The sequence below is a fragment of the Thunnus maccoyii genome, chromosome 12 (assembly GCF_910596095.1).
Source record: "Thunnus maccoyii chromosome 12, fThuMac1.1, whole genome shotgun sequence".
Lineage (NCBI taxonomy): Eukaryota > Metazoa > Chordata > Actinopteri > Scombriformes > Scombridae > Thunnus > Thunnus maccoyii.
The window spans coordinates 30,483,762-30,499,338 of NC_056544.1; the positions used below are offsets into that span (position 1 = coordinate 30,483,762).

Below are 15,577 nucleotides of genomic sequence, written 5' to 3' on the forward strand. Positions count from 1 at the left end.
TTGCAAGCATATAACTGAATGCACAGTAACTGTACAAGCAAGAACCTAAATATGCAAACTTAAAAGTATTTCAACAAAACAAATAGCAATAATAACATTCAACAGAAGGTCTAAAATAGTTGCACTTGTGCTATGTGAAAGTTAAACTTATATGAAACCTTTACCTGGCCTCAAAATATCAACATAACCTGCAGTAAACAGTCTGAGCCAATAAGAAAAAGAAAGAGAGAGAGAAAATAACACATATCCAACAAAACTGATTTATTATCACATCTCAATCACATAACAATTCAATCTATTACTGACATCTTAATAGTCAAATTTCATTGTGATTATTTACATGTCATTTCTAGTACTGAAGGTACAATTGGGCAACAAAAAGCAATAAAAGAGACAAATACCCCAAAATGCGTCACAGGTTAAAATATAGGACAATCATAAACTCTGTAATATCTTTCAATCAGTGTATTCTCCTGTATGATAGAGTGTAGTTAAAACAGCACTGTGTGATTTCAGTTATGCTATGATTTTCAGTTTATTACGTTTCTAAGGGAAACCTTGACATAAGATAGCATACTGTAGTAGCAGTTTATGTTTTTGAACAAAGTTTCGGAGATGAGCAATGCCCAAAACAACAAACAAAAGCTTTCTAAGCCCAAACCCTAAACTTCCCTACAAAAACCCAAAATTGAAATAAATGACAAAGCTCTAACCTCCTAACTGAAAACATGAGAAAAATGATTGCAAAAGAAAAGGGCTTCTCACTCCTACCAACTGCTACTACTAGTTTGAAATACTTACATTTCACAATGAATTAGTCCATGAAATTCATTATTTTCCATTTTCAGACCCCCACCCCCAAAACAACCCAACTTATTACAGTATAAGTTTACAAGAAGCTCCTAGTCTGAACACCCATGCTGCTTCTACTTACAATCACTCACAATAAACACAAATCCAAACTGCTGAGGAACGGCCTCCATTGTTGGAAGTGGAAGAGGGGAAGGGGAGGTTGTTATCAGCTGTCCCTCATCAGCAATCCCTTCAAATGATCCAATCATAAGACACCACCTGCATTACAACCTCACAATGCTGCTAACATGGCTGCAGACCTTTTGTCTTGTTTTTTCCTAAAATCCCAAGTAATTTGCAAATTTCTTCAGTAAACTTTTCTTTTCTTTCCTCTCCTGTTTTTCTTCAGACAATTCCTCCTCTGTTTTTGTAAGCGTATCTCTTTTGGCTACTTTAGAGATGATTTTTGCCCTGTCCTTCATTGCCTCCAGAGACTGAATTCGGGCCTGGTAACCCTCTTTGGCCTCTGACTTTTCCCCTTCAATCAGCATGTCAATGTACTCTGGAGTGGTCAGAGGATTGGGCCTGAGGGCGATCTCTTGCAGACGAGTTATACATTGGGATGACTGATCCATGAGGGTCACTATCCTCTCTTGAAGGCGAACAATCTCTTCTTCTTGCCTCTCAATCAAGTCTTGAATAGTCAGCTTCTCTTTCGTAGCTTTTTCGTACTTTTCTTTTAACTCCTGCAGTGTCTGCTTCTCTTTGACTTTAACATAATCCCACTTGTATGTCTGGTTGAAATGCACACTCCAAATGCATTTTCCAGGACAGACAGTGCACATCCCTGCCCCATCCATTGCTGTACAGTCACGTTTCTGATTATCATTTGCTATTGCACATGGGTAGTGGCATGTCACTGAACATTTCTGACAGTTGGTAATGAACTCTCCTTTCTTTGTGAGCTGTATTTTGACTGGCTTAATGATATCCACCTCAATCTCGAAATTTTTATTTGAAGTCATGACTGTTTCATGCTCTTTAATTTTTTCTTTTGTTGTCTTAATTTCTTCAAGCTTTGCTAATCCAGCTTTAACTTGCGGTTGCAAACCTTCAACAGCTGTTTCAAGGTGCTTGCGTTCTTTCAGAACCTCCTGGGTCATTAGCAAGCTTTTGGTTGTCATTTTCCCCAAAGCAGTGAAGAACTTCTCCATACTTTTGGCACCCATGTTCCAAAACATTTCATCAAACTTGTCGTCATCTTCATCAGAATCCTCATCATGGGCCCTCTCACTGATGCATCCGTTGTCTGCAAACAATGCAGAGTTGTTGAATTTAAAGTGAACTGGAAGCCCTATGTCATTTTTTGGGCATGGAACCCCAGAGACATTTATTGCTTCAAGAACCGGTGGCTGCTTGCCATCTGCGAAAGTCACCAGCATCTGAATGTTCTCGGCCACGTCTTTGCCAAAAATGGAGAGCACCGAGTCAAACACATATCGTTGTGTTGCTGTCAGTCGTGCAAGAGAGGCCTGAGTAACAAAACACACTGCATCAATCTCACTGACTCCATTCACAGAGGTGAAAAGCCTCCGGATTTGCTCTGTGATCTCTTTGTCTCTTCTGACTCCTCTTGTATCTCCAAAGCCTGGAGTGTCCACAATGGTCAGAGAGAAGGGGGTTTTAAACCCCTCTTGGTGGTTGATTTTGTACACAGTGACTTCAGAAGTCTGGCTTTCAGCTTGTGATTTTGACTGATCCTCATCAATTAATTTAAATCTGAAATTGTCCTTCCACTCCACGCCAACAACATAGTTGATCATTCCATTGATGAGGGTGGACTTTCCTGATCCGGTTGCTCCAAGAAGCATTATGGTACGATTTTGTCTCATACTTTCTTTGCCAAAGTTATATCTGCGGCAACCATCTATGTCTATATCTTCTTCTTTCAGAGGCAGTTTGTAAAGTGAGTTGGATTCAGAATTTGTACTCTTGCTGATATGTTTCAGGAATTCAGCGAGGCGTGCAAATTCACGTTTTGCTGTACAGACATTCACAGTGATGCTTTCTTTGCTTCTGCCTGCTACACCACAATCACATCTGACCCTAACAGCATATTCTGTCTCTGACTGAAGCCCTGAAATGATCACCCTCTCAGCTCCTGACATTATGTGGTTCCACCGGACATCTTCATCTTTTACCCCTTTGTCTGTTTGGGCGTACTCCACGATGTAGCTCAAAATGTGAACATCTTGTCCAATCTCTGCAGGTTTCTCCCAGCTAACTGATACCTCACTTGAGTTTGTTTCAACTTGAGGTTTTCCAGGAGGGCTGCAAGGTAAGGTTTTAATGGGACTGCTGACTTCACTGGCTGGCCCAACACCTACTGAGGTCACTGCTCTGCATTTGAACATATACTCTGTGTTAGGAGTCAGGCCGCTCACTGTGACTTCTTCAGCCTTTGGTGCTGGTTTTTGTTGCCATCCATCCTCTCCACTGACACAGTACTCTACAGAGTAGGAGGTGACATTCTCTGATCCAAATCTTGGTGGACAAATCTTTAGTGTCACACTGTTGTGGGTTACATCACCTGCTGTCACTGTTTCAGGCTTTGAAGGCAGCTCAAAGTTCTCACTGACAGAATGGCCGCCTTTATAAAGGTAGATGCTTGAACCTTTCTGCGTCTCATTTGTTAAACCTACTGTCAGGAACTTTATGTTCTCATTGTCCTTGTTGGCCTCTGCAAAATCACTGAATGCCTTTGCTTTATGTGTCATTGCATCAAGTACTTTGTTTGAAAGGTACCATTGTGTCCTCTCTATGTCATGACAATGTGGATCTTGGGGGTTGTCTGGTTTGGGTGTTTCTTTTAAGTAGTTTGATAAAGCTGAGAGATACGGCTCAGCACTTCCCAGTGAGGTGAAAACAAAACACACAGCATGCTTTTCACTGAAAATTTCCTCATGAAGCACATTTTTTGATGGGATGATCTTGGTGTTTTTCATCATTTTGGTGTAAGATTTTAAGATGCAGATTTCTCTCTCTTTACAGTCCATCCACTCATGGAGGTTTTTGCTGTTGAAAGGAGAAGAATGTCTCTTCTTCAGGATCTCTGCGAGCACAGCCTCCTCTTCCCCTCCTCCCCGGATTGACGGAAGTTTCTTTGCCAAAGTTCGTTGGAATTCAAGCTTGAACTCAGAGCAAAATTCTTTAAAAGTTTTGAGTTTTTTACCAATCTGTGGGAACTGCTGTGCAGTGGGGGTTCTCATTGCGTCATTGCACCTCATTTCCAGCTCAGTGAAGTCCTCAAGGACACTCTGGGATTCCTGCACTAATCTTATACTTATCTGACGTACAAGTTGTGCAGCAGAAGAATCTAAACTTACCAGTGGCAACAGCCAGACTTTCACTGGTACAGCTTTTTCTCCATTGGCCCCCAGCAATTTTGGCAGGCTTTGGTAGACTTGTATGGCATCTTGAAAGGATGTTGGAGTTTTCTCCAGTAAAAAGTCTCCATGGAATTTGCAGGAGAATTTCTCAACATTCGCTATGTCCTTGTCTTCCATTTTCAAGGAACCTTCCCCTTCTATTGCGAGGCAAGGGATTTTCTTGATCATCACCTTCAAGTTGCCCTGAATGTCTTGGTGATTTTCCTGTTCAGACATCTCACGGTCAAAGACAAAGAAGGCTTGTGCCCCATAAAGGATACCTGTGACGACGTGTGTTGCTATTCCTTTATCAAAGACATCCGGATGCTTGACATTGCCTCTTCCAAGATGATTCATTGACAGTTCCTGGAACTTTGTGGTAGTTTTGTAGTTCAGTGTTACTCTGGCCTGATTTTTGGATTGCTTATGATCATTAAGGTATTTAGCTGATCCTTCAACCTCTACCAGTCCACCCAAGAAACTTGCTTTTAGAGATGCTTCAACTTTTAGCGCTGAAGATTTATCCTCAATTGATTCAGATGCAACAATCTCAAAGTCACTGTTAGGTTTTGGTCTTTCTCTCGTATCTTTTTCCAGGTCATCACAGTCCCATAGTGTCATGCCTGCAAAAACCAGAGAATATGTTAAACCGCTTTTCATTACATGACAGTAAGGATTGATAAAGTCTTTTAGATACAAATTGAGCATTGTGTTAGTTCAGGCAGGCCACAAAGTCATGCTCAGCTCACAATCCAGCCCACATCAGCTGATTCTCTTCTATGCATTCAATTGGCAAATCTCATACATGGTTCCTTATTAAGCTGCTTCAGTCTGTCTAATCTTGCCCTCTGCAAGCCACTTGCAACTCGCCTCCACCCTAGCTCATCCTTAAAAGGGGTGCTTTTATGCTAATTATGCTTCCTCACGTCCTCTCTCCTCCCCTGACCTGGAAGTCGTTCCCCCTCCATCATCATGGAGATCCTCCAATTCCTTAAATGCACCTGGACGAAACGAGGAGTGAGGAGAGAAAAGGCTCCTGGAGGAGCTTATAGTGAGGAACCACAGGTGTATCCTACGCCGAAGTTTTATACCAAATGGCAACACCCCTTTCATTCAATGTGTTCACTGATTGGTCAGCTTATCTGACGGGACAGTTAACAGTCGAGTTGTTGTTGTAATGCAGCAGATGAGGAAAACTACCTGTGTAACAGGAATGACTGCACCAACAGCAGCTTTTCATATTTATTCATAAAATAAAAATGACTAAATCATGAATCAATCACAAAAACACTCTTGTAAGTTTATTATTTTTTTTATACGCCAAAGGCTTCTTTTATTCGTTTCTGTTTCAGTACATCTCAGCTCCTTCAGGAAAATATGACGCAGCACAGCTGCATGTCTCCTATAAAATTATCCGGAGCGTGAATTTTATTTAAACATATTCTGCAGGCTGCAACTGTTTTTATTGCTCCTTTACGTTGGTTCTGTTCTTTTAGTAATTAACAGATTTAAATTGTCTATTTGTGTCTTATTCTGTGACAGCCAGATGCTGCTATAGATCTATAATCAAATGATAAAACACTGGAGCAGTTATCAGATGTTTTCTTTCCAGCTATCAATATGTAGAAATTATTAAGTAACAGTTTTAAGTTTGAATTTATTGTACATGAATTTTAAGTTTAAACTTTGGAGTTTAAACTGTTACTTATTATATTTATATTGATAGCTGACTTCTTCATATTTAACAGTTGAGGTGCTATGTGTCATGAGTAGTTGTTGTCTCATCAAAATGAGGCCAGAGTGAGTGAGGACGTCCCATTAAATGAATTAAACTCCTCCATCCTCGCATCTCTCTCTCGCATCCTTGCTGTGAGGAGATGAGACGTGAGAAAGAGATGCAAGTGAGGGAAGTGAGGAGACACATTAGCATATTGCAAAGCACCAATTCTGTCTCTGAGTTAAACAATGTAATTTCTGTTGTCATTGCTGCCTGCTCTGTTCTGTACCTGGGGTCTTTGCTGCTGCTCCCAGAACAGAGTCATACCACCAAATCTAATTACTGCAAGTGACAATAAAAGTTTTCTTTGACTTAAGTGGTCCTGACTGAAATTAGAGAAACGCTAAAGCTGGAATTATGCTTCTCTGGGCTTCACATTGGCAAACGCGTATGGGGGCCACTTGTATATGTTCATGTGGCTGTTTATTTTATACTTGTATGTAGTATATTGATGTTTGTTTTTGTCTCCATTTCAGAATAATCTCCCGACAGGAGCTGAATCAACCAGCTCTGCCTACCCTTAAAACTAAACAAAGATAAAATATAATAAAGAAACACAACATCACTAAAAACAGAGACAGATAAACAAAACAAAGACAAATCGTAATAGTCAGGCATTTCTCAGTGTTGGTCACATATTTTGTGTTTCAAATATAATGTTTTTGAAAGTTTTCTTAAATTAACACATATTGCTACATTATTTTATTTCATTGTTACAACTATTCCATAATTTGACCCCTTTAATTGTCACACATCTATTTTTCACATTTGTTCTTACCCTCTTTTTTTTTTAAACATAAAGTTTCCCCTGAATGGATACCTGCTCTCCCTCAATGAAAACAACTGTTGGATACAGTCAGGAAGTGTTCTGTTTTTTGCTTTAAATTATGGGTTGATTAGGTCATAGTAATCAGCGTTATTGACAATTGTTAAGGCTTTACTTTTTTGCAGTATAAAGATGGGGTTTGTGCTAGTTTTGTGTTCCCCCATACTTCCACACAGTATGTAATGTATGAACTATGAGTGAGCAGTATAGAGTAAATAATGAGCTGTGATTCGAGATGTCCTCAGTTTTGTGCAGTATTGCAATGGATTTACACTGTTTTGATTTGATGTGATTTATTTGAGGTTTTCAACAGAGTTTATGGTCTATTATCACTCCTAAGAATTTGTTTTCATTCACTCTTTCAATGTGTACATCATTTATCATAAGAGTTACTTAAGAATTTATTTCCAAACACAATGAATTTTGTTTAACTTAGATTTAATGACAGTTTATTGGTATCAAACCACTTCTTTAGGGTTTCCAATTCCCCTTCAACTGTATCCAAAATTGCTTCAAGTTTTTCTCTGAACAAAATAAATTTGTGTCTTCAGCAAATATAACAAGATGCCACAATTTTGACACCTTATAAATATAATTTATATAGAGTATAAAGAGCTTTGGACCCAGCATCAAGCCTTGTGGAACCCCACAGGTGACCTTCATACGTTCTGAATCTAAATTAATTACTTGAACATACTGATATCTGTTTTAAGACAGATTCTCAACCAGGAGTATATTACCCCTCTAATACCATATTCACAAATAAACCCTGATCAACTGTATCAAACGCTTTAATGAGATCTATAAATAGTCCAACTATATATTCTTTATTGTCTAGTGTAGTTGAAATATTCTCTACTACTTCCACAGCGCTAATGATAAGGGTAGACCGCTTAGCTCAAAATCTAAACTGGTGGTCACTTGATAAGTTATGTTTATCAATAAAGTTGTCAAGTGTTTGTACAAATAATTGTTCTAATATATTTGAGAATTGAGGAAGGAGAGACACCGGTCTGTAATTGGAAAATAAATGTTTATCTCTTTTTGTTCCTGAATTCATTATCCATATCAACAACCTTATTTTCATGAACTTGTTCGTTTTCATCGTCTATACCTTCCTAGTTAGGCCAGACCAAATCAGACGGTGCTGCGTTCAGCCGCAGGGTTGAGCAGACGTGTGGGGTTGTGGGCGTGTTTATTTGTGCTCTAGAATGTAACCACTGTGAAACAATCAGAAAATAACGTTTTATTGATCTGATTCACCTGCTTCCTTGCTACCAGTGCTCCTCTCTTCATTCACTCTCTAGGTCGCTTGACCACAGCTATTCTCTCTTTCTCTCGCTCGTCTTTGTATACTTTTTTTTTTATATACTTTTAACGTTATCGAATGAAGAGAAATGTCCTCCCCCCCTCCTAGTAATGTCTTTGTGCTCCTTCATGGCAGAGTTTACAGCACTGATCAGTCTGATCTCCAGCTGTGATTGGCCGCCACAGCCTTTAGCCGCAGTGATGTCGGGTTGCGTTTCTCTCTCTGCCTCAACTTTCCAGCCGCAGTCCGTTGTGGTGCCGCTGGGGCCAAAACGCACTTCCCCCCTTCAAATGAATGGGAGGACTGGTGTTTTCACCGCACCGTCTGATTTGGTCCAAAATTATATGTCCTTACTTGGCTCAGTAATTTGCTAAAGTAGGTCCAACTTTAACAAAGTAGCAATTAAATTCATCAGCAACCTCTTTTACGTTATTTATAGTTACATTTTGATATTTAACAAAATAACTAGGGTAATCTACTTTCCTATTATGTTTTTCGATTATGCTGTTGAGCGCTGTTGAGCATGTTGCTCCAACAATTTGATAATAATACTACTTCTTGTTACATCTCATAATGCTTACCAATTTATTTTTCTATTTCTTATATTTATTTTCTATTTCTTATATTTTATTTTCATCAATCTTCTTGCATGTATTCTGCAGCCCCTTAGTAATCCATGGTTTATCCACATGCCTCCCTCTGGATTTCTTTAACAGGGAATTTTTCTCATAGAGTTCTGTTAATGTTGCCAGGAAAGCATTGTAGGCTTTGTCTGGTTCATCAACGTAAACCTCTTTCCAGTCTTCTTTCGTTCAGTCTTACTTAAATGCATTGATGGCAGTTTGCAATCATTAATATCAGCTTTGAATTTAAGATCCTTCTGAAGAATAGCAAAGACTGTTTATAGGCAATCCACCTACAAGGGGCCTGTACTACAAAGCAAGTTCAACATACCCAGGATTATCTTTTCATTATCTGGCTTCACTGAGCCTATTTCTAGAGATCTGATTGGTTAGTGGTTGCGGTGTTGACAGGTTGTGATCTGATTCTCTGAAATTAACCTGCTCTGGAGCAGGTTAGCCGTTCAGCAAAAATTACCATGGTAAGAAGTGAACCACCATTGTAACCTTGAAAACCCAGTTAAACCTGAAGTTACCTCGCTAACCCCAAATCCTGTTTCATAGTACAGACCTCAGTCCTCTATAAGTTACATTTGTAAATACATTATCTATTAATGTTGTTATAATGTTGTTATTCTACTTGGTTTTATAATCGTGGGATGTAGACTAATGCTGAGCATTGTGTTAATAAAGTCTAATGTCTTTATGACCATTTGGGTTTAACAGATCAATACTGAAATCACCAAATATAAATTATATATCATAGAGTATGAACTGAATGATATTTTCAAATATCTAAAATTTTCGGGCATGTATTTAATCCAAAATCTTAAGACTGAAGAAGATTTTATATTAAAAAACTGCACCTTATTGTATTAACACTGTAGGTTTTGGTTTATTTGGTTACATTTAGTAAATCTGCATGTTTTACATGTGAACTCTTACCAGGGATGAGTGAGTCTTGGCGGCAGTCGTACAGCATCCCGAGGCTGAAAGGCCGGCCGAGCGCCGCCAACTCCATCGTTCTGCTGGCTGCAGGATCCATCTCAGAGTCTGAACTAGGAAAAACAGTTTGTTAGTTCACTCTTGAGAGTCTCCTGCTTTCCACATCTGTTAGTCATTTGTCACCTTTTGCTGCTGCAACAAAGACAAACTCCACTGAAATCAAGAGTAAAATAAAACATGAAAACCTCATAATGCCAATTTAAGTGATTTGTGTTATTCAAACTTCAAGACTACTTCATCTCCTGTTGGTTGAGAAACTTATGACCAAATTGGAACTCATCAATATGCTGACGAGCTGCTGGGGATGAACAATGTGTATATACAGGTGTTCAGATGCTCCAAACCATAAACTAAAGTCAGGATCAGAATCTTTTTCTTGACCTGACAAAGACCCAACTGTGTTTCTTATCTAAATAAATTTGTGGTTTGGAGTGAGTGAGCAGGGGTCCGTTTCACAAAGCAGGTTCAACAAACTCTGAGTCTAATCCTGAACTCTGAGTTAATCTACTCTGAGATAGAAAACTCTGAGTTTCCGGTTCCAGAACAGCTGATTTGAGTCAGTTTATTCAACTCGGAGTAGTTTCACCTGGAGTTAAGCGCGTGCACCACAACTATAAAAAGCCAGTATCAATGGAGCCCCAATTCAACGAGTCACCAGAAATCTTAATTCGCTCATACGGCGAGTTTGAACATGTTTTCAGACAGAAATGCAACACCGCTGCAGCTATAAAAGAGAGGGAGACGGCGTGGGAGAACATTGCTGCTCGGGTCAATGCGTAAGTTTAAATGTAGTCCTTTGGAATCACAATAATATTACAGGGGAAAACTGCTTGAATGGCGCCTATTAACTTATTCCATTTAGGTGCAATGCTGCAGGGGTGAAGCGCACTTGGCAGCAGTTTAGGATGAAATATAAAAACATTGTTCAAACAGGTAAAACCTCGGCATAATCTCATGGGGGTACCTCATTTTGATCATGTTTTACATTATGAAGTAAATATTAAGTGGCTGTTTGACTGTGCTGTTGTTTTATCCCAAACATAACGCTGGTTTCACACACAAATGTCTTCTCATCTACATCATATTCTGTTAAATAATTAAGCCTATTTAAACTAACACAGACTTCTACTCAGCCAACAGAAAGAAGGCAGATGCCCGTAAAACGGGTGGTGGTCCAGCACCGCCACCTGTAACGGAGGCAGAGGAGCTGGCCGTAAGCTCAAAAAGATAATTGTCTGGAAATGCTAGAACATCTATGCGCGGTCTGATAACCATCTGCCGACGAATATTTAGGCTAATTATCTGCGCAGTAATGCTGCACCTTCATCCACAGGATCGTTATCAAAAGGACATGCCATGTGAAAAAAGTCACCACCCACTGTGCCCAATGGACTTCTAATATACTGACTCTGATTTTTTTTTTTTTTAATGATTTTTTTTAAATGACAGACGGCAGAGCCAGGCTACGCCAAAACTCTCCTGCTGACTGAATGAGTGAGGAAATCAAATGGAGTGTGTGGTTCTGAAAGAGGGCGGAGACTGAGAGAAACTTGAGGTTCATTGAGGAAAAACCTGGTCCCGACCAGGTTAGGTTCATAGAGTCTGTTAGTACGGTAACTGACCAAGAGCTTAAGTTACCCCTCTCTCTGAAACAGGCTAGAGTTATCCCTCTTTCTCTGGTTTGAGTTACCTCCCTTTTTGAAACGGAAAATTCAGAGTTTCCCTCATTTCAGGGTTAACGGACTCTGAGTTTTCACTAAACCTGCTTTGTGAAACGGACCCCAGGTGTTACTCTTCTCATCAGTCATTCAAATTCAGACATTCAAGTTCCCTTCAAGATGAATTCTAATAATTTTGGTGATCATCTGACTTTTCTTCTAGCGCCATCATCAGGTAAAAATTTGATTGTGTTCAGTTGTTTGGTTTATGACCAAATACCTGTGAAACTGACTTTCCCATCAGCCTCAGCTGCATGTTGTGTTTGTGATTAGTAAAGGTTAGGATGCTGACATGATACACTATGATGTAAACATTTTATATGATAAACATCAGCTTGTTAAAATTGACATTGTGCATGTTAACATGCTGACTGTAGCAATTGGCTTAAAGCACCACTGTGCTACATCCAATATTTGTTGACATATTTCTGATAGACTGACTGACTAACCAACACTGACATCTCTAGAACAACAATGCTAATGTAGCACTATTTTACTCCTGTACCAGTGAAAACTTCTGTCAGCACAGTCACATTTTTCTAAAAATCAATTAAAAACCAAAAGGTGGCTTTCTAAACTTCTATAACTCTTTTATTATTCTACTTTTATTTACAATTTGTGTACTATTTGTATGTCTGGTTAAATAGGATTTACAGGATGATCAGTTACACACAGCATTCATCAATTCATTACTGTTTACATCTTTCAATTCTACACAGTCTTTGGTAAAACAACCAGAAACTTCAGGACTCAGATGAAACACCTAAAGACACACAGCAGAATTGTACATGAAACAGCACATAAAGAAAAAGACCATCAGTGTACTTACAGTAGAAATGTGTGTGATCCTCTGAGGCAGTGCTGCAGGTTCAGTCTTTATATCCTCTCTGAGAAAGAAACACCCCCCTGATCTTTATTCATGAGTAGGAGGCAGTAGTGAAGAGAAGCAGGCTGATTTCCCAGAAATGAGCTGCAGAATGTAAAGGGTGGGACAGACAGACAACAAAGGAATATTTATTTGGTAGAAGGAAGTTTCAATGAAAATTCTTCACAATGTTTTCTGTGGATTATCCAGAATAACTTCTAATAAATTCTGCTTAACTACCAGGAAGCTGGATTAAAAATATACATTTTAAATGAAAAGGTTTACCTGTCTAGAAAATGGGTAGAAAAATATGAATTTTATACATATATTCCCTAATAACATGCTAAAGGTCATGAGTTGGTCACAGTTCAGACTTTCACAACCTCTTAAATCTGATTTGATACTTTGCAAAACCCTGAAACCAAACTGAAACTCATCAAAATGTTGTGATTTTAAAGTAGATGAGCTGCTGGAAGAGAACAATATGTACATGCAGGTGCTCATATGAAACTAGATTTTGCACACTCACTGGGGTGTTATAAATTGTGCATGAAACAAGGTCATTTACTTTCACTTTCAGATTTGCAGGCTCTGGTTTCCAGGAAATGGTCTCTCTTATAGTAAAGTCATCAGCCCAGCATGAGTCTCTGTTTATCTTTCAGGTCCTAAAACCTCCTCTTGTGTTTCTGAGGCAAAGAGCAACATGAACAACTCAAAATTAGATTTTTCTATTAACCAAACCGAAAACCTCATAATGTCAAATTAAGTGACTTGTAATTTTCAAGTTTCAAGAAAACTTGTTTTCTTGCAGAATGCTATTTGTTAAGGATACCCAATACATAATACACTGTTTGTGGACTATATTATTATATTATGTGTTAACAATACCGACTAGATATTAATGCCTCATAAAGTGCAGATAGGAGATTTTGGAAGAGAACAATATGTACATGCAGGTGCTCATATAAAACTAGATTTTGCACACTCACTGGGGTGTTATAAATTGTGCATGAAACAAAGTCATTTACTTTCACTTTCAGATTTGCAGGCTCTGGTTTCTGGGAAATGGTCTCTCTTATAGTAAAGTTGTCAGCCCAGCATTAGTCTCTGTTTATCTTTCAGTTCACTGAGGCAACAAATCTCTGCACAAAGTGAAGCCACGCCCACGTGTGTGTGTGCGTGTATGTGTGTGTGTACACCCTATAAATACAGGCGCAGCAGGAGAAACTGAAACACAACTCATCCTTCCTTTCTGTTCAGAGGCAAACTGAGTGGTAAGTTGCTGAATTCATTGAACTGTTAGTCCACTTCATACTTTATGTTGTTTCACTGTCTGTTGAAGATATAAATTGCATGATTTAGAATTTAGAATTATTTTAGTTTTTGTTAGTTTGTGTGATTCCTACAAGCATTTGTTTTTGAATATCTCTTACTATTTGTCTATATTAGGTTACTATAGTGAATAGAGAATAGCTGGTTCCCCTTAAAGGTCAGTCCACCTTCAGTGAGCCTGGACAGGTACCTTCGATAGACGAGTCTTATCTTAGTCTTGAGAAGCTGCAGCATTTATTAACTGACACACTGCAGCCTGTTCTGCACATTTACCGCCAGACTGACAACTTACTGCAAACCTTTTCCTCTGCTCCGCTCACATTCATGTCACTTTTCTGCTGCTCGTTACGCACAAACATTTCGTGTTGCCCTTTTCCTGAACGGAGCTACGCTACTCTTCTAACAGTAGCTTTCATGAAGGTGTCCTTTGAAGAATGAGGAGAGGGAGGCTGACTCAATACAATTCCACTGTAACGTAGGGTGATATCTTGCTGCACAGTGTGTGAGCGAAAATCATTAACAGCCCATTGATATTAATGATGGTGTGAAATTTTAGCAGCGGAGCTCATTAATAAATGAATATAGGAGAAACACTGCATCCTAATAGAGAAACTGATGCAGACTGTGCAGATGTTGTTAGTATATGTGCAGACTCTTTCTGTACTTTATGACCATCAGCTGCTGGACTGAAGTAAATCAACCTTTACATCTTAATTTGGAGATTCAAAAACATTGAGAAAATCTTCTTGTTCTACAGTTTATTTACAAAAACGACTGATGAAAAACTGTTGCTATTCATGTCAAGCTTTCCATTCTAGCACAGCACATGTGTAGTTTTCAGTGATAATAATGGTCAATTTAACACTAAAAAATCAAAGTAATTATTAAAATAAATTTCAGACAGAGGAAGACAAAACAGGCATCTTGGTTTTGGCAGATTTAAACAGCAGCTCTGATGGGAAGGCATTCTAACTCCAGGATACATTACTGTCTTTTAATGTAAGGAAAAACATGTAAATGAGAGATAATCTGATGTCCTGTCTGCCCTGTTTTTGTGATGCAGGTTTTTGCTGTTGACACCAATTAGAAGACATCAAGGAACATCAGATTTTGGACACTTTGAACTTCCATAGTGACGTGTTCCTCTGCAGTGCCTATGACAGATGACATGTAAGGTAAATGACAAAATGTGTGAATGCGAATGTGTTTTCTATATATTCAGGATCTGTACAATGGTCATAAAGACAAACTAGGTTTTGGAATAGAATTACAGGATCATCAGTATTTCTTGCTTTTCTAAGACACGTTATTCATTTTGTATTCTAGGAGTTTTGGAGATGATGGTTTAAATCACGAGCAGCATTTTGAATCCCAACAGCTGTTGGATCCTGAGTCAGACGACTGGAATGAGAACAGCCAACAGAGGTTTGTTACTGTAATTCATCTCCAGCAGCTTTTTAGAAATGTAATACTAACATTTTGACTAGAATGGTTAGCAGCTGCAATCAGGAATAAAACCTGCACCATAGCGGCTAAATTGATCCAAAATTGATCAGAGAACTTTGCAACAAAATCTAGATTTTGTTGCAAATTCTTACTGCAATGCAATGCTGTCTGAGACTCATAGTTGAATTCTCTTCTAGTGTCCAACTGAAATCCCACTTAGACATCCCCAATAATGTCATTATATTTTTATTTTATTGTTAATAGTTTTTTATTATTATTAATGAAGAAAAAAAAGGTCTTTTTTCTCAGCTGGCTGGAGGGGCGTGGTGGTGTCTGTGTTTGATTGACAGCAGTTATTCAGAAGCTATTTAGCTGTCTAGCCTGCTACCTGGCGTTAGTGGTGCACTTTTCTGTGGTGAATGTTTGATGGTTTGTTCAACAAGCTGAGGTGCAGAGCAA

The 15,577-nt window shown here is 38.8% G+C and overlaps 1 protein-coding gene and 1 long non-coding RNA gene across 2 annotated transcripts; one reads left to right on the forward strand and one right to left on the reverse strand.

The window, feature by feature from the left end:
- Positions 1 to 327: 327 nt before the first annotated feature.
- LOC121908068 lies at positions 328 to 12,328 on the reverse strand. The gene is made up of 3 exons (XM_042427758.1): positions 12,305 to 12,328; positions 9,698 to 9,810; positions 328 to 4,843 (listed from the first exon to the last, which is right to left on the reverse strand). Exons 2-3 carry the CDS (start codon positions 9,795 to 9,797, stop codon positions 1,131 to 1,133), a joined length of 3,813 nt encoding a protein of 1,270 aa, XP_042283692.1. The 5' UTR covers positions 9,798 to 9,810; positions 12,305 to 12,328; the 3' UTR covers positions 328 to 1,130.
- A 1,201-nt stretch (positions 12,329 to 13,529) lies between these two features.
- On the forward strand, positions 13,530 to 15,087 carry LOC121908088. The gene is made up of 3 exons (XR_006099170.1): positions 13,530 to 13,614; positions 14,736 to 14,847; positions 14,999 to 15,087. It is a non-coding gene; the product is annotated as an uncharacterized LOC121908088 (long non-coding RNA).
- The last annotated feature ends 490 nt before the right edge of the window (positions 15,088 to 15,577 follow it).

What these genes read in the sequence shown, in the direction of transcription:
- LOC121908068 (XM_042427758.1), bottom strand. Translation starts at nt 9,797, where the DNA reads ATGGATCCTGCAGCCAGCAGAACGATGGAGTTGGCGGCGCTCGGCCGG. An exon ending in CCAAGACTCACTCATCCCTG is followed by an intron (nt 4,844 to 9,697) that starts GTAAGAGTTCAC and finishes TGGTTTTTGCAG; the next exon opens with GCATGACACTATGGGACTGT.